A 20,208-nucleotide genomic window follows, 5' to 3' on the forward strand; every position below is an offset into this window, starting at 1 on the left:
TAGTCTTTGACTTATGACCTATGCAACTTATGACCGATCGACTTTACGGCTGTCTAGTTGGCAGGCATTACTCTCGTTTGCCAGACGGTAGAGAAGTACAGTTTCGACAGTTTCCGTGCCCCAGCGGCAACATCCCACGGTCTTGCTACTTGGTCTTTGTGAGTAGTGAGTACTGGTACAATGTGATTTCCTCCACATCCATGTTTTTTAAATTTTCCTGAAAATACCCCAAAATGTCCAAGAGGAAAATATTGTTATCTACTCCTCAGCCTGTCAAGAAAGAAAGAAAGCCCATTGATCTGGACACAAAAATGACAAGTGATTAAACATCATGAAGGAGGAAAGAAAGTTAATGTGATTGCACATGACATGAAGTTATCACACTCCAATGAAGAACTTACAAATGAAGAGCTGATTGAACTAGAAGAAGAATGAAAAGAAAGAAGAATGAGAAGAAAGAAGAAGAAGAAGAAGAAGAAGAAGAACAACAACAACAACAACAACAATCTGATGTACAAAAGATCAACAACAACAACAACCTGATGTACAAAAGATCTAATTGCTCTTACTCACCTAATTTCTCCTCTTCGTCACCACTGCTGCTCCCCACGTCTGCCATGCTCCAGTCAACATTCAGCCAAGCAACTTTGTCTTTCCCATGCAAGAATCTTCTCCACATCCCTAAAATACATAACATCATACAACATAAACCAGTATCCCACATTTCATTTACCTTTTTTATGAGTATTGCTTTTATGAGATTCATAAAAGAGGCATGGAAGGCAGAGGTGCATGGTGTGAACTTGTGGGGATGACCAAGAATCAAATGGATGAATGAGGTGAAAGGGGCTTTGAGCAGGAGAGGAACATCTGTTGAGCAAGGCAGGGAAGAGGCAGGATATGGGGTGAGTGGAGAATGGCTGTGAATGGATGATAATGTGATGCAAGGAAAGGAGGAGGGCATGGGATGAGGGAGCAGGGAGTGATTGTGTGTGAATAATATTGTGACCCAGTTTGAAGGGATTTCTCTCCTCCATTTTTAGCAGGAGGGGAAGAAGATGGGGGGGGGGTGGCCAATTAAGTGAAGTGGCCTTGCTTTGGATGTACTGTGTCTTGCTGCATTGCTTCTGACCCAGGGCAGTGGGTGACAGACCACCCCACCCCCATCAAAACCCAATGAACTAAAAAAAATTATTTCCACTTTTATTTGAAACTTTCTTCTTCCACCCTTCTAAACTCATTCACTATCTTTACTATCTCCGCTGAAAATCAGCCCCATGTAATGTCATATGCATTTTTAACAGCTACAAAACCTCCCTGTCCTCCTAAACATTCAACATAATGAAATAAATAATTCAACCTAACTCCATTTCTCAACCTTCTTTTCCATTAATCATTTTTCTACCTTCCCCTTTCTACCTGATTCTTTACGTAAAAAATAAAAATATTGAAATAAAAAAATACACAAAAAAATACATTTCATCCCTCCCACAAAAGGATAATACCACTGTAAGTCTGACTTACCTTGATGTTGTTTAACAATGATAACCAACACTTGGGTTGGATGAATCTCAACACTGCACAAATCTGGATTAAGCCTTCCATGAAGATGCTCATTCAGCTCATAGAACCTGTCTGCAAGCACAGTCCTGGAAAAACAAGAAGAAGAAGAAGAAGAAATAATAATAATAAATAAATAAAAATCAAATAAAATCATGAAATGTTATCTGACAGATGAAAGGAACACAGAGAAGACACTGAGGACCTCATTCTACACTTACCTTCTGCAAGTGACATGAACCAAGCTGGTGGTTGTGGCTATGAAACAAGAGATGAAGGAAAATGGGACCAGAGGGATAAAAAGAGAGGGAAACGGAATGGTACAGATGTAAAGGAGAGATAAAGGATACACAATGGAAGGAAGAGGGGTGCTATGTAGAATTAGTCAGTCCTTGATATACATCTGTTTAGCAGTAGACAATGTATAATTTTTTTTCCATAGAATGTGATATATAAAACTGGGTAAAAGAATAGAATGAATACAAAGTAAAAGAGGTGTGGAGGGCACAAGTGGAGGAAGTGAACATGAGGGGGCGACCAAGGACGAGATAAATGGATGGGGTACAAGGGGCACTGGGAAAGAGGGGAATGTCTGTTGAGGAAGGAAGGGAGAAGACAGAAGATAGGGGTGAGTGGAGAATGGTTGTGTACGGATGATACTATGATGCATGGAAGGGGTGGGAGGTGGGTGAGGGAGTATGTGTGAATGGTATTTTGACACAGCCTGAAGGGATTTCTCCCCATTTTCTCTTTTTCTGCATGAGGGGATGGAAAGGGGGGTTGCTGATTAAATGAAGTAGCCTTGCTGTAGATACGCTACATCTGCATTGCTTCTGGCCCAGGGCAGCGGGCAAGATGCAAGAAAAACCTGTCATCCAGGAGCCAAGAAAAGAGGGAGGGAGGGGTGGTGAACCTGGGTGGAGTGTGTGGGGATGAAGTGGGTGGGAGTGGATTTATGCCTTTGACTTTGGCTACCTCCTTTGTAAGGGGGGAAAAAGAACTTAGTATATGTATGTATAAAACAGAGGACTGATGATGACACCCTCTTACCTGAAGAGCAAGTGTGTTGAGGAAAACCGACACTGATAGAGCAAAACTCCAGTTAAATTTAGCTTCAGGACAACCCTGCACTCGTTTTGATACCACGAAGCCATTGGCTTCAGCTTCGGGGTGACCGACTCAACGGCCTGCAGAGCGGGTCCGCTCCAATCAAGAGGAGCTTCCCTCCGAGTTCTTTTCACCTTAGCGACTTCTTCTGATTTAGATTCCGTTTCCGTTTTCCCAATATTGGCACCTTCTTTCAGATCTTGACCCATTTCACTTGTAGCCTTTAATACATTAAGTGCCTCTTTATCTTTTTCCATTGTAATTTCAGTTTGTTTTTCTTCAAGAAACTTCTTGTGATAGTTTGTGTTGCTAACTTCATGACTAGCATTCTCGTTCTTAAGTAACGCACCGGTCAATTCCTTGTACTCTTGTAATTCTTCATCTGACGAGTCTTCAAGCTCTATTTCATCAATTTTACCCTTATAATTTTCACTATTCAGTAATTCACTTGTTGCACTCTCCTCCTCTTCAGTTCTATCATTCTCTGTCACATCACAAGCACTTTCTATAGTTGACCCATTCTTGTTTTCCTTTGAATTCTCTGAATTAGTTTCATTTTGTAACAATTCTTCTGCCACTTCCACTGCTTTGCAAAGGTCTTCGTTATATGCTATACTTTCAAGACTCTGATCACTACCTGGAGTAGTGACCACAGCCTCTTCTACATGACACTTATCAGTCATGTGAGAGCCTGTCTCATTACTGAGTTCTTCCACAACCGAGTTACATCTTTCTGGACTTGCTGGTACACACGCATCCTCAGTGTTGATTTCAGTTATTCTATCAAATGACTCATCAATATCATTCACACAGTCCTGAAAAATGATAAACAAGAAATAAACAAAAATACAAGTTCTGTATTGATCCATCATTACAGAACCATTCCATATACTGTTCCCTAAGATTCAAATATAACAATTTCCTTGAAGTACAAAATTCTCCCATTAAACATGAGATAAATCTTTACCTTCTGCCCAAGGAAGCTTGACAAAAAATTCATTGCATCTGTAAGACTGATTTCATCTAACTGAGAGGTCAATGCATTAGAAGGCTCTAAAGCATATTCGTTGCCACATGAGGGAGCCTGTCAAATACAACAAAAAAATACATGATTAATATCACTATTTCCATATGCCTAAAGCATCTTGTAGATCAAAAATTGATGAGATAGTTTGGGCATATGGAGAGAATGAGTGAAGAAAGACCAACAAAAGAAGTTTGGATAACAGAAGTGGAAAGAGTGAACTTAAGGGTACAACCAAAAATGAGGCAGATGGATATGGTGAAGGAGGCACTGGACACAAGAGGAATGTCTGTTGAGCAAGAGAGAGTGCAAAAGAGGAGTAAATCTCTATTCATATACCAAAATCCTCCTTCCCCTTTCAAGGGAGGTAGCCAAATCAGAGGCACGAACCTATTCCCACCCATTTCACTCCCTTCCATGGCTCCCTCCAATCTCAGCTCCTCATAGATAACAGGTCATCCCTGCATCTGCCAAGTGCCCTGGGTCAAATGCAAATGGATGAGGAAATGATTTGGCCCAAAAGGATGTTCTTGCCAGCTCCATAAATTTCTCAAACAGGTGAGGGGAGGAGGGGTAAAGTGAGGATGAGGAAGAGGAAGAGGCAGAAGATAAAGTTCAGAGGGAGATCATGGGCCTGATCTTAGGACCCAGTGACAGTCCCCTTGGTATGGCACCACTGGATAGGGCAAGGGTATGGATAGCTACTGTCCCTCACTACTCTAAACTGTTTCATTGTAAAACAATCTCCTTAATAGTATTACGTCTAAGGTGGAAACCTTTAGCAATAAAGTGGAAGTGGTAATGAAGCAGTAGGGATAAACAAACTTTGGCTGTTGGGCCCTGCTGTGGAGGTGCTGTGTCATGTTGCATTGCTTCTGATCATGGCAAGGGGCCCTTTATTCACAAGAAACAAAGATATTCTTGAGAGAGAGAGAGAGAGAGAGAGAGAGACAGAGAGAGAGAGAGAGAGAGAGAGAGAGAGAGAGAGAGAGAGAAAATATATGTATATATATATATAAACACACACATAATAATATTAATGATGGATGTAGGGTAAGAAGGATTTTGGCATGTGTGTATGCATTTACCTATTTACCGAATTGTAATACACAGGAAAGGAGCAATGCTCATTAACCTCTTCAATACAAGTCAAATTCTCACAGGCAGCATCTGCTGCCTAACATATGACAATGCATCACAATACTCGCATTATAAAATACAAATTTACAGCTGTATTACCCTTCTCTTTCACTCTGAATATTAATAACTACAGAAAATATGATCAAGCTAGTTCACAGACTGTGGGGGTAACTCAGCTACAACTGTAAAATAAATATAATCAAGACACCAATGCTGGCATCCTCCTGTACCCACTCGTACCTCATGATGCCTTCATAGGTGTCGTCACATGGAAGGGGTTGAGTCCCATCTCTTTTTTTTTTTTTTTTTTTTTCCATACCTAGCCTCAAGTTCATGTACAGTTTCCACTTAATCTATATCTTTGACTTCCAATTATCATATTCAGATTTGAACTCATGTATTGTTTGAGCTTGGGCTATATCATCTTCTAAACTATTCCATGTAATGCATCTATAAGGAGAACTGTATTTCTTCATATTCTTTAGACATGTGGTCTTTCTTAATTTGTTCCAATGATCAAAGCTGGTCCAAACATTTGCAAACCTGACATATGAACAAAGACCGGTTGAACTGGAATTGCCAACCCTACTAACCATCTATAGAATTATGAAAGGAAAAGAATGCCTTGGTAGAGAGGACTTATTAAAGTGGGACAGAGGAAAAACAAGAGGACATGCAATGAAACTCAAGAAGGAGAACTACAGAAGAGACCTGAAAAAGAATAGCTTCCCATACAGAGTGATAGATATATGGAACAAATTGGATGAAGAAATAGTGTGTGCAAGCACAGTACAAGAATTTTAGAACAAACTTGATCTTGCGAGATACAAAAACGGGTCACCACGAGCATAGCTCCCCTTCCTGTATAATACAACTAGGTAAATACACACACACACATCCACAAAGAGCTAAGAAAAGAGGGAGGGAGGGGTGGTATATGGGAGTGGAGTGGGTGGGGATGAAATAGGTGGGAGTGGATTGATGCCTTTTGACTTTAGTATGTATGTATAAACACACACACAAACTTACATTTTTCCAAATCTCCATCGCCCTTCCTTTATCCTCCAAATCATTCGTTGGAAGAATGGGCGTTCTCTGGTGTACTTCCACTTCATATACTGGATTCTGCTGCTCTTTCTTGGCAAGGACCTATTTGAAATTAAAAATGCAAATGTAAATAGATGGATTATTATAATATTTTTTATTCGATCAACCATTAACTGCAACATGAGGAGGACATACATAGAAGAATAAAATTTTTCATCCCTTTTACTCCTTTCATATGCTTTCTTTTTGCTCCTTTTTACTTACACTTACACCATGCATATACTACACCTCATAAATTTTGCAATAATGCTGCTGGTTCATCTCTAGTGCAACTATGTATGCTACTCATCATTGTTTACAAAGTTGGAGCTATGCTTAAAGGGTGTGTAAATGAGGAGGAGGGTAAAAGGTATATAATGTGTCCATAGAAACATCTAAACAATTCTAATAATTACTTCAATTTCATTTATCTGTTATGGAATTCAATGAACTTTGACAATTTTACAAATATTATCCTCCATACATTTATGCATTTGGCTGATGATCTGCACTAACTTGTTCAATTGTAATAAGTGGATGTATACAAAGACAATAGGCTTGTTACCAAACAACCCAAAATTGACTTTTATAAGCAGAGAGAGAGAGAGCTGGGAAGAGAGAGTTGGGAAGAGGGAGAGCTAGGAAAAGGAAGAGCTGGGAAGAGGGAGAGGGAAGAGGGAGAAGGGAGAAGGAAGAGGGAGAGGGAAGAGAGTGAAATGAGAGGAAAAAGTAAAAATAAAGAGAAAAATAAAATAAAAATAAAGATATTAAACTAAATGAACAAATCTAATACCATTTCTCCCAGAAGTGACTCAAGAGGACACGTCCCCTCTGGTCTCTGATTGGCTGAGAGGGTGATGATGTTATGGCAACGAAGATGACTGATTGGGCAAAACATGATTTGGCAAGATGAAATTAGACAAAAAGTGATTTGGCAAAATGACATGGGACAAAATGTAATTTGATGAAATGAATTTTGGTGAAAAGTTATTTGGCAAAATGAATTTTGGCAAATGTGATTTGGCAAAATGAAATGGGGCAAAAACTAATTTGACACCACATCCACAGCAAGGCCACTTCATTTAATCAGCGACTCCCCTCTTCATGTTCACTCCTTCTACCTCTGCCTTCCACACTTCTTTTACTAATCTTTCTTCACTCATTCTTTCCATGTGTCCAAACCATCCCAATACTCTTTCATCAATCCTATTTTCTAACCCTGCTCTCCTCCTCATTTCTCACTCTATCCAACCTAGAAACCCCTACCATACTTCTCAGGCATTTCACATCAAACTCATTCAAACCCCTCCTCTCTTCCAATCTTATGTTCCATGTTTCTGCCCCATACAGTGCTGTTGGCACAATCACTACTTCATACAACCTCCTCTTAACATCCATTCCCAAATGTCTATTTCTCATTACACTTTTTAATCCATCAAGGCATTTTACTATCTTCTTTCAATCTACACCAATTCATTTCTCATACATACTCCCTCACCCCCCAGCCCCCACCCACTCCACATGCATCACAGCATCATCCATACACAATCATTCTCCATTCACCCCTATCTTCTGTCCTCTCCTGTCCTTCTTCAACAGACATTCCCCTCTTTCCCAATGCCCCTTTTACCCCATTCATCCATAATAATAATAATAATAATAATAATAATAGTAATAAAATAAAAACAAAACACACACAGACCTTTATGGTACATATTTGTCCCCCATTGTTGAGATTGACCTCCTCGCTGTCAAAATGCAAAACAGATTCTTCTTGTCCTGGCGCCAGACAACACCGGATTGCTTGAGCTGGCAATGCATCCACCAAGTCAACCGGACACTCGTGTACCTTATCAAAAACAAAGGAGTTCACCACATAATAACAACAAACTTGTTCTCTTCTCAATTTTGCAAGATTTCATGCCAATTTTTACACTTGTTTTTACCATAAAGGTTAAACTACTTGAACCTTTATTGCTCTTTTTATCTGTATTTATATCTTAATACCCAGGTTTCACAATACTCATTTTTCACCTTCTTTTCCGAGACCCATGTTGTTTCGCCGTGATCTATGAAGAAAACGCACTTTTCTTTTGTTTCAGGATTCTCCTCCATCAACAGTGCCCGATAAAACCTGAAGAAAAACAAAGAAAGAAAGAGAGCAAGAGAATCAAATCTCGACACTGCAGGTTATCAATAACTCTTCTTTTATCTTTTTTTCTTTTACTAATCCCTAGCCTTAAACAAAATTGTATAATCATCTACTAATTTCATTTCAGATATATATGTTTTCTTTTCCTTGAAATCCTATTATCTGAAAACTAGGTGAACTAAGTGCCAGCACCCCATGATTGCACCTCCAAATGGAAGCAAGTTGATGGGATTCAACAATGGGTGTCACTTGGAATAGCTTAGGAGATATAGCCCAAGCCAGAACAATACACGAATTCAAATCTAAACATGAAAATAAGAAATCAAGGATATAGATTAAGTTGGAACTATACACGAACTTGTGACTAAGTTTGACAAAACTGGACAGTATGTTACTCCTTTCCTGTATATTTTAATTAGGTAAATAATCTCTGCCACATCCTCCCAGGACCATCTTAGTAAGTACCCATCATCAGTCCCGATGTTGCATCACTTACTCATCATCATCAAATGGTGCCAGACAAACAGATCCGAGAGGAACATTTCTACTTGGTTGTTCCACAACTTCATCAGTTGAATCAGAGCATCTTCTTCCCCAGTCTTCTGTCAACTCTTGTATGTAGTCTTCTAAGGAATCCAACCTTAAGGATAAGGATAGAAATCAAATTATATACTTTTCAACAACACTGAAAGAGAAAGAGAAAGAGGGAGGGAGAGATAGGGAGAGAGAGAGGGAGAGAGAGAGAGAGAGAGAGAGAGAGAGAGAGAGAGAGAGAGAGAGAGAGAGAGAGAGAGAGAGAGAGAGAGAGAGAGGGAGAGGGAGAGAGAGAGAGAGAGGGAGAGAGAGAGAGAGAGGGAGAGAGAGAGATGAAGAGAGAGATAGATGAAGAGAGATAGATGAAGAGAGAGAGACAGATAGAGTGAGACAGAGATAGATGAAGAGAGTGAGATAGAAATAGAGAGATAGAGATAGATACAAGATAGATATAGAGATAGAGATATAGAGACAGAGACAGAGAGAATGAGATAGAGAAAGAGAGAAAGAGACAGAGAGCGAAGAGAGAAGCGAGTGAAGAGAGAAAAGAGAAAAAGAGAGATAAAAGAGAGAAAAAAATAGAAAAAATACAGACAAGACAAAGAAAAGAGAAAGAAGAAAGAGAGATAGTACGGACTATTTAGGTTAGAGTTTTGCTTCAAACTGATTAACTTTTCTTCTAAAATTATTCAAGATCCTTACAACTATTTTGACCCAACAAATATACAACTACAGCAGGTTGTGCCTAATCATACAATTAGAATGTATTTATTGCAAGTCATACTTACTTTGCAAACATTTCTTCTTTGATGACAAAGAAACACTCTGGAGAGATGATTTCTGTAACCTCTACAGTGAGCTTCTCATTCACAGTCAAAAACTCGTACTTCAAGCACGATTTATCACCTGCACTTGCTCCTCTAGCTCCTAGCACCACCTCGGGTTGCTCTTCATCGACACACTCACTGCCAAGTTTCTCTGCTGGATTTTGCGAGTCTACTTCATTTATGCACGGAGACTTATCATCGTCGTGCACACCAGTTTCTGTATTTAATTCGTCTGTAACAGAGCTCTCAACACATTCTTTGTTTAATTCATTGAAAGTGGAGTTCTCCATATTAAGTTCCTTATTCAATTCATTACTACTGGACGTCTCCTCATCAACACCTATGTTGAATCTAGTCTTAGATACCACTTCATCAATTTCAGTCCCAAATTCATCAGTGCTTGACAGTCCTGAACTAAGGTCTATGTCACATTGATTAGTATAGGCTGTTTCCCTATCAACTTCATTTGTGAATTCATTAGCCACAGATGTCTGCTTATTCATTCCTGCATCAACTTCATCGGTACTGGATGTCTCCTCACCAATTTCTGCACCCAATACATTTATTCCAGAAGTTTTCTTAGCAACTTCAGCATTGAATTTATCACACATTGAGTCCTCACCAAATTCTACATCATATTCGTTAGTACTAGAACTTGCCTTACTAATCTCGTTACTGAATTCATTTAAACCAGATGTCTCAACACCAGTTTCTGTATCAGAGATATTTCTTATGCAGGTTTCCTTACCAATTCCTCTATTGAAATCATCAGTAATGGATATGTCCTCACCAGGTATTCCATTGTTGTCAATTGCATGGAACATCTCACCTCTATTCCATTCACTTGTAATGGCTCTCTCATCCTCATTTTCTATATTAAAAGTAGTAACTGAGATCTCATCACCAATTTTTGTAATGGACTCGTTTTTAAGGGACATTTTCTCAGTGTTGACCAGTCCATCAATTACTTCATCTGTTTTGGTGTTGTATGCAAGGTCTGTTTGCACGTCTTCTGTATCCTCAATTTCTTTGCAAGAGACCGAGCCCATTTCATACCTAATTTTCTCATCTACTTCTCTATACAATTCCAGCCAATAATCAGTTCCTGAATCATCTTGTCTAACTTTCCAGCCTGCCTGCTCACAAGCAGATTCTAATCTTTCTAGATGTGAATCATTTTTCTGTCCATAGCCTTCAGTCAATAGCTGATTCCGAAAGGCTTTCAATTTTAAATAGGTGTTCCCTTTCTGTACCATTTCAACAACAGGACTAAGCCATAAAGTATGTCCAACAGCTAGAGCAACTTTCCCAACAAACTTTCTTGCCGGTCCTGCCTTAGATGAAGTGAACAGCTTACGGATATACTCTGAGGCATTGCGTGTCCATTCTCGGTCGTTGTCGAGTGGTCTAACACAACAAAGGTGTACCTCCACGATGAGCTGCGGCATGGCTGCCAAGTACTCTGGAAGTTGAAATATTTCATGAACATTTTTACTTAGTTCTAACCCATCATCCATGAAAAAGAGATGGACTTTCATCACATCTGCAGCATAGTTTATGTGCAAAATCTTTGCTCTGGTCCAGACATCTCCATGCCACACAGCACAAACAAGACCCACAGCTGGAGATGTAACAACTTTCTGGTTCTCCTTGACAGAGAAGAACTGCTGCATGGCTAAGAAGAGGTTGAGATAGAAAGACTTCAAGCTTGTGAACGCCTGACCAGCACTCGCACGATAATTAACCAGTCGCACCAGGTAGCACGAAGCATTTATCACCTCTACCAGCTCAAACTCAACATCTCCTTCCTCAGGTAAATGAAGCGGTTGATCGCCAGGCAAAATTTCGTGCCTCCATTTGCATTGTTGTTCCGTGCATATGCCATAAGACTTCTGGAAATAACACAAAGGTAACATGGACTTTCTTTCATCACGGGTAATACCAACGGAAATCTTTTCAACATCCTGCGGGATGTATGCCTTCATACGTTTCAATTCCTTCACAACTGCAGCATTCATGGTTATGATTTCTTTTGTCAGAAGAACATGCGACTTACAATTTACGCTTTTCTGGCCAATAACAGTGCAAAACCTATCCATCATGAAAGAATACCTTGCACCAAAGAGCCCTTTCGACTTTTCAGGTATGAATTGATGAATAATAGTCGAGGCGTCCCTCAGATCCTGAAGTAGCAGGTAAGGTACTGCAGACTCGGGAATAAGCATCGAACACGAAGCTGACGTCCGCCACATATTAATTTGTCGTTTCAATTCCCACGTGCTTGGCACTGCATCAATATTCACAGTGTGGACTGCGGCATTCTCCAACACATCTTGCAACTGTGCAGCAATTTCTTCATTCTTGACAAATATTAGGATGTGCCCATCTTCTTCGTGTACAAGGCAGAGTATCTTTGAGAATATCATTTCTTCATTCTGAATGTAGTGTACCTGGGTAGGGACTCTGGCAGCTATGGCAGCTTCCTGGTGTGAAGAGATAAGGACAGTCGGGCTGAGCGGGGCCAACGTACAAGTCAGGTCATCAAGAAGTTTCGTCCATTGGGAACCCACAACAACAATTTGCTGAACGTCGTCAAGACGTTTCCTTTTGGCACGCCCCTGACCAAACAACTCCAAAAGGGACTTAGTATTTCCCGGTTCGTTTTCAATTACAGTCTCCGCATCATCGATAATTAAGTAGCAACATCGATTGAGGGTTGTACACAGACCTTCTGTCTCATTATTCTTGTTTTTATTCAAAACTTTCATAAGAAAGGGAAGAGTGGAGACGAGAATATCACAACCACTCAACATCTGCTTCTTGACCCGTTCTTCCTCCTCTTGGCCTTGACCACCCCAAGCCGTCACACATTTTAATGATCTGGTGGGTGGCAGAAGAACGGATATATGGTTACCAGTGTCCTTCACCTGTCTCCAGCTACCACAGACAATAATCATCATAGGCCCGATACCTGGTGGAAGTCTTTTAGCTATCAAGGGAGCCATGTCTGAAAGACACGATATCAGCGGCACTAGATATCCGAACGTCTTTCCAGACCTCTTGCCCCCGACCACAACGGCTGAAATACCTTTGGTGAGGGCAGACCACATGTAACTTTGGATCCTGCTGACATACAACTCTGCTCGACTGACCACTCTGCTAACATGAGAATTCAACACCGCCTTGCTCATGTCCAGATTTGTGACGACTTCTTCCTCCCCAATTGCACCTTCTCCAGCAACAAAGACTCGATTGAGACGGGCAAGGAACGGCAACTCGTACTCTTTCTTAATATTCGTGCAATTATATGTTTTGGTCCCAACAACTGATTTCTCTTCTTCTTTTACATTACTCGATTCCTTCCTGTCCCATTTACAAGTCATCATCGGAAATGAATACTTGCTATTTTGTTTTTTGCTTTCAAGGACATTCAACTTAGACGACACCGAGGATGGTCTCTCTTTTGACACTTTATCTTTTTTTAAAAATAAATCTAACGATTTGTTTTGGTTAGGAAAACAAGACCCAATACCCTTGAGTACAATCCCTTCAGAGGGAACTACAAAATTTTGAATTCTGACTTCTGGCGAAAGATTACCATTTCTTTTCTCCTGAATTTTCTTCACAATTTGTTCATGGGGTTTACCATGACTGAACTGAGTGGTCTTCCTTTCTTTTGTGGATTTAGGGGAGAGAAATGGAACAGTGTTGGTGATAGGTCTTCCTATATTGTTAATTTTGTCCTCGTCCAACATTTGGGAATTTGAACAGTCCTCTGTTTCCACAGCGGCACCAACACTGGAACTAATACTTTCCTTCTTTTCCTTCTGATCAGGTTTACTGAAGATCATCTTCTTCATAGCTCTGAATGACCAATTATGTTGTTCCGCTGCCACAAAATTAGGTGGCTGCTTGAAGGAGGATGTTAACTTCATAAATGGGCTGCATTCAACAGCACCAGCAACCTGGTTCAGAGGATCACTCAACTCACAGGAGACCTGCTGTTGGCCTTTGACCATGGGTACTGGAATGGCTATCTCCCCCCAGTAGTTACGATTCTCCTGTCTAACTTCAGGTGTAATGTGTTCAACACTTTTGTTTTTCTGTATGCTGGTATTACATAATTTTGGTGTTGAGCGTACGTTTCCACTTGACTGGCAGCCTGAGGAAATGTTGTAGGAGGCATTGCTGGATACGTCCTCTGAGACTTCACTGTCATAGTTTGATAATGTGTGGCTTTTGTTTTCGTTCCACTCATTTTTAACATCAAGCATCCCAGAACTTGACAACAATGAAGATCGTTGGCCTATGCATGGTGATTTTTCTCTGGAACTGATCTCTATGTTGCTCACATCTTTCTGTAAAGAACTGTATAAAATCATCACTTTATTAACTCACCACAACTCTTATAACACTTATCTGACTTTTATACAACCATGTTAAAACAGGTAAAAGGCTTGGGAGTGTTTATAAAAAACAATATGTCACCTGACACACACATCAGAAGGATTGTGGGAAAGACATATGAACTACTGCAGAAGATTAAAGTGGCATTCCACTACATGGATGAAGATAATGAAAAAATTCATTGAAACCCTGATACGTCCCTGACTGGAATATGCATCAGTAGTATGGTCCCCACAGAGTGAAGGATATAAGTAGGATCGAGAAAATACAAAGGGCAGCAACCAAACTGGTCCCCATCCTGGCAGACAAACCATACGAGGAAAGACTAAAATTACTGGGTCTACCAACTTTGAAAGATCAAAGAGAAAGAGGTGATACAGTTACAGTGTTCCAGTCACTAAAAGGGATAGATTGTACTGACTGAAGAGATCTCCTGACTAAAGATGGGTGGGCTTTAAGAGATCACGGGAGTAAATTATGAAATATCACATGTCTAAAGGATGTGAAGAATTACAGTTTTCTATAGAGATGCATATCTAGAAAAATTTACAAGGTAATATAGCCCAAGTTAAATATGATAATTTGAAATCAAGGATATAGATTAAGTTGGAACTGTAAATGAATTTGAGTCTAGGTAAGTTAGAAAATTAGAGAATAGGAAACAGGACCTAACAAGCATTGCTCCTTCCTTGTGTACTAAAATCAGGTACAATACATAACAAAATGTCGGATCTGAATGGCTTCCTTCCTCAAAATCACAGAATCAAATTGCAGGGCACACAAAACCAAAGAGTCAATAATATACAAGTGATAATGCAGACTCCAATAGTGTACAATAATAATTGTTGCCTCAAGATCCACTGCCTGGAGATTAACAACCCCATAATAGCTTACAATATTTCTTAGGCCCTCCCAGACACATCTAGAAAAAAATCTTGAACTGTTGTCTGTGCTCTATCTGTGTGAGGCTTTTTCTACATCACCGGTTTATAATAGTAGGAGGGGAGGAGTCACCAAATGTCAACTCTACTTATGTGAAAAAGTGGAGGAAATATATGAAAGTCAGCTCCTTGGGTTTGAACATGTGTCTTGATGCATTGCTTCTGACCCAGGCAGAGGGCAGAACACTGGGATGACCCTTCATCCACGACGAGCTGCAAGGAGACAGGAACAAATAGGTGGGGGTGCATGCATTGGCTGGCTAGCTCCCTTATATGTAGATAGATAAAATCTTACCTTATGCCTCCTGAAGGAACTCTGCCATTTGCAGAAAACGCAGGATTGGACTGCCTCATATTTCCTTCACTGAGTTCCTCACAACTTGAAGAACCATCAGAAATGTCTAGTGGTGGGTATTCCAAGGTACTTTGGGGCATTTGAGAAGCTTTCTGGGGTGCCGCAGTTTCCACTTCCATGAATGTTACCTCACTGTAATTCTGACAATGATAATGATTCATCACACACACACAAAAACAATACAAGAATTTAAGAGCAAATTAGATATGGCGAGATACAAAGATGGGACACCATGACCATAGCTCCCCTAGCTGTAAGATACAACTAGGTAGGTAAATACACGCATAGATTCATAGGTTATTCAAACTATATTCTTATCAATGTAGATTGAGGGAAGCAAGTAAATGGCTTAGGGGATTAAAAAATGTAATGAGAAAGAGACATTTGGGGATGGATGCTAAGAGGAGATTATATGAGGGTGTGATTCTGCTGATAGCAGTGTATGGGGGCAGAAACACGGAACATAAGAGGGGAAGAGAGAAAGAGTTTAAACGTGTTTGAGATGAAATGTCTGAAAAGTATGGTAGGGGTTACTACGCTGGATAGAGTGAGAAATGAGGTGAGGAGGAGAACAGGTATGGAAAAGAAAATGGGAGATAGGATTGATGAAAAAGTATTGGGATTGTTTGGACACATGAAAAGAATGAGTGATGAAATTTTAGTAAAAGAAGTGTGGAAGGCAGAGGTGGAGGGAGTAAACACGAGGGGCAACCAAGGATGAAATGGATACATACATACATACATATACCAAGGCTTTTTCCCCCTTCCAAGGGAGGTAGCCACAAAAGGAAAGGCATAAAAACACTCCCACCCATTTCATCCCTAAATACACTCCACACCCCTCCCACCCTTCCTCTCATCTGAGCACCTCCTGGATGACGGGTCATCCCTGCACCCTGCCCACCGCCCTGGGTCAGAAGCAGTGTCGCAAGACACAGTACATCCACAGCAAGGCCGCTTCATTTAATCGGCGACCCCCCCTCTCCGTCCCCCTTTGCATATAAGGAGAGGACGGGGAGAAATCCCTTCGGGCTGCGTCAAAATTTACTCACACATACTACCCCACCCCCCACCCCCCCGCCCATTCCTCCTCATGCAGTCACAACATCATCCATATACAACCATTCTCCACTCACCTCTGTCTTCCGTCCTCTCCCTTCCTTCCTCAACAGACATTCCCCTCTTCCCCAAAGCCCCCTTCACCCCATCCATCCACCTCATCCTAGGACGTCCCCTCATGTTCACTCCCTCCACATCTGCCTTCCATACCTCTTTTACTAGTCTTTCTTCACTCATTCTTTCCATGTGTCCAAACCATCCTAATATTCTTTCATCAACCCTCTCTCCCAAATCCTTTTTCACCCCTGTTCTCCTCCTCACCTCCTCATTTCTCACTCTATCTAGCCTAGTAACCCCCACCATACTTCTCAGACACCTCATCTCAAACACATTCAAACTCCTTCTCTCTTCTTCTCTCTTCTTCTCTTATGAAATGGATAGATGGGGTAAAAGGGGCACTGGGAAGAGGGGAATGTCTGTTGAGGAAGGAAGAGAGAAGACAGAAGATAGGGGTGAGTGGATAATGGTTGTGTATGGATGATGCTCTGATGCATGGGAGTGGGTGGGGGATGGCGGTAGGTAGTATGTGTGAATGATATTTTGATGCAGCCCAAAGGGATTTCTCCCCATCTTCTCTTTTTCTGCATAAGGGGATAGATAGGGGGGTTGCCAAATAAGTGAAGCAGCCTTGCTGTAGATGTGCTGTGTCTTGCTGCACTGCTTCTGACCCAGGGCAGTGAGCGAGATGCAAGAGGAGCCAAGAAAAGAGGGAGGGTGGGGTAGTGAATGGGAGTGGAGTATGTGGGAGTGAAATGGGTGGGAGTAGATTTATGCCTTTTGACTTTGGCTACCTCCATTGTAAGGGGGGAAAAAGCCCTTGGTATATGTATGCATATTCTTATCCAGCATGCTAATCTATAAAATATATGAAAGCATATAGGTGTTTCACAATATGGGAACAAAACATACCTCTTGTTTGGGACTAATGATAATTTCTTTCTTCTCCTGCGTAGACTGTTCCCTCTTGTGAAATGGGAATGAAAACTCTGTGACTGAAAGTGCTGGAGGACAGAAGAAAGAAAGGAGACACAATCTTCATACAAATTCACCAAACATTTATAGACAAGATAGCATCCAAGTAAATACATGACTATCTATTTATATAACAAAAGGCTTCTACCACCTTATAAGGGCATGCACCCACCCTCCAACCATCCCACATCCATTTGTTACAAAGGATTACAAAGGAGGAGCATGCTGGCAGGAGACCTTTTGGTCCATAACTAGGTCAGATGCGAAAAAAATATAAGGATAAATAAAATAAAATAAAATAAAAATTATAATAATATAAATAATAATAAATACATAGGTATAATTAATAAACAAACAGGTAAATAGTACATACATATACCAAGGCTTTTTCCCCCTTACAAGAGAGGTAGCCAAAAAGGAAAAGGTATAAAATCATTCCCACCCATTCCATCCCTGAATACACTCCACACCCCTCCACCCTCCCTCTCATCTCAGCACCTCCTGGATGACGGGTCATCCCTGCACCTTGTCCACTGCCCTGGGTCAGAAGCAGTGTCGAGTAGTGTGGAATTTAATAATAAAGAGCCTTCCCTATCACCCTACCCACTGCCTGGGTCAGAAGTAATGCAGCGAGACACAACACCTCCTTAAGAGAACCCGACAGCCAAAGTTGGTTAACCCCCACCACTTCATTAAATGGCAACCCTCCCTACAAGTAGATACATACACCCCAAAAACCTTTTTTTAGGTCAAGGGCAATACAATGACCCTGAAGGTCAACCCATTCTGTACCCAAAGGCAGCTGCCTGGCTGAGCTCGGTGGGATTTCTTTGGTAAGATAGATAACAACAACAACAACAATGCTGTGCTTTCTTACCTTTGCCATCCTTAACCTCTTGCTCGTATTGCAGAAAAGCCTCCGTATCAATGGTGGCATAACCCAAGGCCACCAACACATGGAGGGCGTTAATACGTCTGGGATCTTCTGTCACCACGTTTTCAAAGAAAGCACTTTCCTCAAGTAGAATCTCCTGCAGGGGGCTGCAGGGTGGAGCATCAAAGACACTTTCTGGAATTAAATCCTTCTCAGGTGAAGGTGAAGCTTCGATGTGAATAAAAAGGAATCCCACTGCCACATCTGGAAAAAAATATATATAAATATATAAATAAAATGAAATAAAATAAAAAATGGAGAAACACTGTCTGCAGCAACGGGAAAATGAAGGACACATATAAGAAGAATAAGAAAATAAAGAAGAAGAAGAAACAGAAGGAAAGATAGGATGGAAGAAGAAAAAGATGATACAAAGCTATTGATGACTTGCATATTTGTTCTGGTCAAACAGGTGTCAATAAATAAAAACATCCAACTGATTCAAGTTACTATAATCTTTTAATAAAACTGATACTGAATGAACTCAAGAGTAAATCATGTATATGTATCAAAACTACTTCTAATTAGCTGTGGCAGCTCATGGTGAGATGAAATAGAGGAATTGCTAAAAGTTACTGATCAGTGGCGACACACATTCCAAGGAACTATAGACATCGTATCTTTATAGACCAAAGCATGTTTAGTGTTGTATATGTTGCCAGTGTATCATATGTATTTGCAGTCTCCAACATTTCATTTTACTGCAAGTCACCACTGTGCATTATATTTACCTTTGCATTTCAGAGGTAAAAAATCTGCTTGCCAATACTTATCAAACAATTTCGTAGCATAGTCATAAGCCGAGGGATCCCATGAGCCAACTTTTCTGTCAGAAATAAATTACACATGAACGTCAACTTTAGTAAGAAGAAATTTCAGTTGTATTAAACATTTTTATTTCAATAGTCTTAATCTTCCTTCTACCATAAATTATCCGACAAACTCACTCTTATGAAAACATCAACCTCCAAAACTCTTCCAATCACAAATGTCTGTGCCCAATTAACCACCATTCCCTCCACCACCCTTTCCCATGTATACTTATACAAAGCTCTCTTCTTTTACATTAAGTTTGCTATCACCAACTCCCTTTCTAAATATATCTCAACATCATCTCTCCACTATGATTCTTAAACCTAATACATTTATTGGGTCAACCCCCTCTCTAGCACTGAGATCCACCAACACACTGCATCTACATTCCTCCCAAAACTCGATACACTTATTTAAACTGACCCATAAATCATCCTTTCCTCAACACTCTCTTCTCACTGCCAGGATTTTATTCACTTGCAAAAATCTCCTTTTTCATCCCCATTTCACCTTCACCTTTGTCATCTTTGAAGACAATTCTCTTCACTCCACATAGTATGAAATTTCCCATCTCATCACTTACTAGAAGAGCCACATCTCCCCCCCCATCACCCACTCATCATTCCAGATACCCTTTCCATCACACTCCCAAACTCAAACAAGAAAATACTTCAACTATATTTCTTACATTTTTTCACACATGGAGGGCTGACAACAGCTTTCCTCTCCCTACTTCTTTCAACTAGTGACATAGAAACAGTCTACACTAATAAAACATGGACAAAAGTCCAAAGTTCCTTCCCAGAGGTCTGTGGGAATGGTTTGAAGACTTACCAGCCACTGTGGAGATGTGGGTTTTTCACTTCATGAAACTTAAGGCAACAATCAAAAGTTTGGTAAAACCACTCAGGATAATCTAGTACAACAACAAATTATCCCATAAAGCACACCTGGTTTAACCCGCTAAGACCGACAGGCCTTAAATAGGGCTGCATCGCAAACGTCCGACAGGCCTTAAATGGGGCAGCTACTTTCAGCGCTAATAAAAACCGCGCTAAAATTGGTAGCACTGCTATATTTGGCCATGACGTAGTCCTATGGTAGTACTGTAGGCTAGCAGGAAGTAAACTGCTCTCGCCAGCCAGTGTGCCGCAAAATTTTGTGAGAGGCGTGCGCATCGTGTCACGGCGAGAATTTTTACGTATTTACGTATTTACTTATTTACGAAACTATTATT

The 20,208-nt window shown here is 40.5% G+C and overlaps 1 protein-coding gene across 1 annotated transcript in view; it reads right to left on the reverse strand.

The window, feature by feature from the left end:
• BoYb (Brother of Yb) overlaps positions 1-20,208 on the reverse strand; it is a 36,366-nt gene that overhangs the window by 5,661 nt on the left and 10,497 nt on the right. The window contains exons 6-18 of the mRNA XM_076187604.1: positions 18,890-18,984; positions 18,102-18,362; positions 17,162-17,253; positions 15,074-15,273; positions 9,392-13,798; positions 8,566-8,709; positions 7,952-8,051; positions 7,620-7,766; positions 5,861-5,980; positions 3,635-3,751; positions 2,611-3,482; positions 1,525-1,649; positions 574-681 (exon numbers count right to left, since the gene is read on the reverse strand). Of these exons, the coding sequence (XP_076043719.1) occupies positions 574-681; positions 1,525-1,649; positions 2,611-3,482; positions 3,635-3,751; positions 5,861-5,980; positions 7,620-7,766; positions 7,952-8,051; positions 8,566-8,709; positions 9,392-13,798; positions 15,074-15,273; positions 17,162-17,253; positions 18,102-18,362; positions 18,890-18,984 (6,788 nt within the window). The remainder of the gene's footprint in view (positions 1-573; positions 682-1,524; positions 1,650-2,610; positions 3,483-3,634; positions 3,752-5,860; positions 5,981-7,619; positions 7,767-7,951; positions 8,052-8,565; positions 8,710-9,391; positions 13,799-15,073; positions 15,274-17,161; positions 17,254-18,101; positions 18,363-18,889; positions 18,985-20,208) is intronic.

Source organism: Oratosquilla oratoria, chromosome 1, assembly GCF_046742065.1.
Source record: "Oratosquilla oratoria isolate Oo_2021 chromosome 1, ASM4674206v1, whole genome shotgun sequence".
In the NCBI taxonomy this organism is placed as follows: Eukaryota; Metazoa; Arthropoda; class Malacostraca; order Stomatopoda; family Squillidae; genus Oratosquilla; species Oratosquilla oratoria.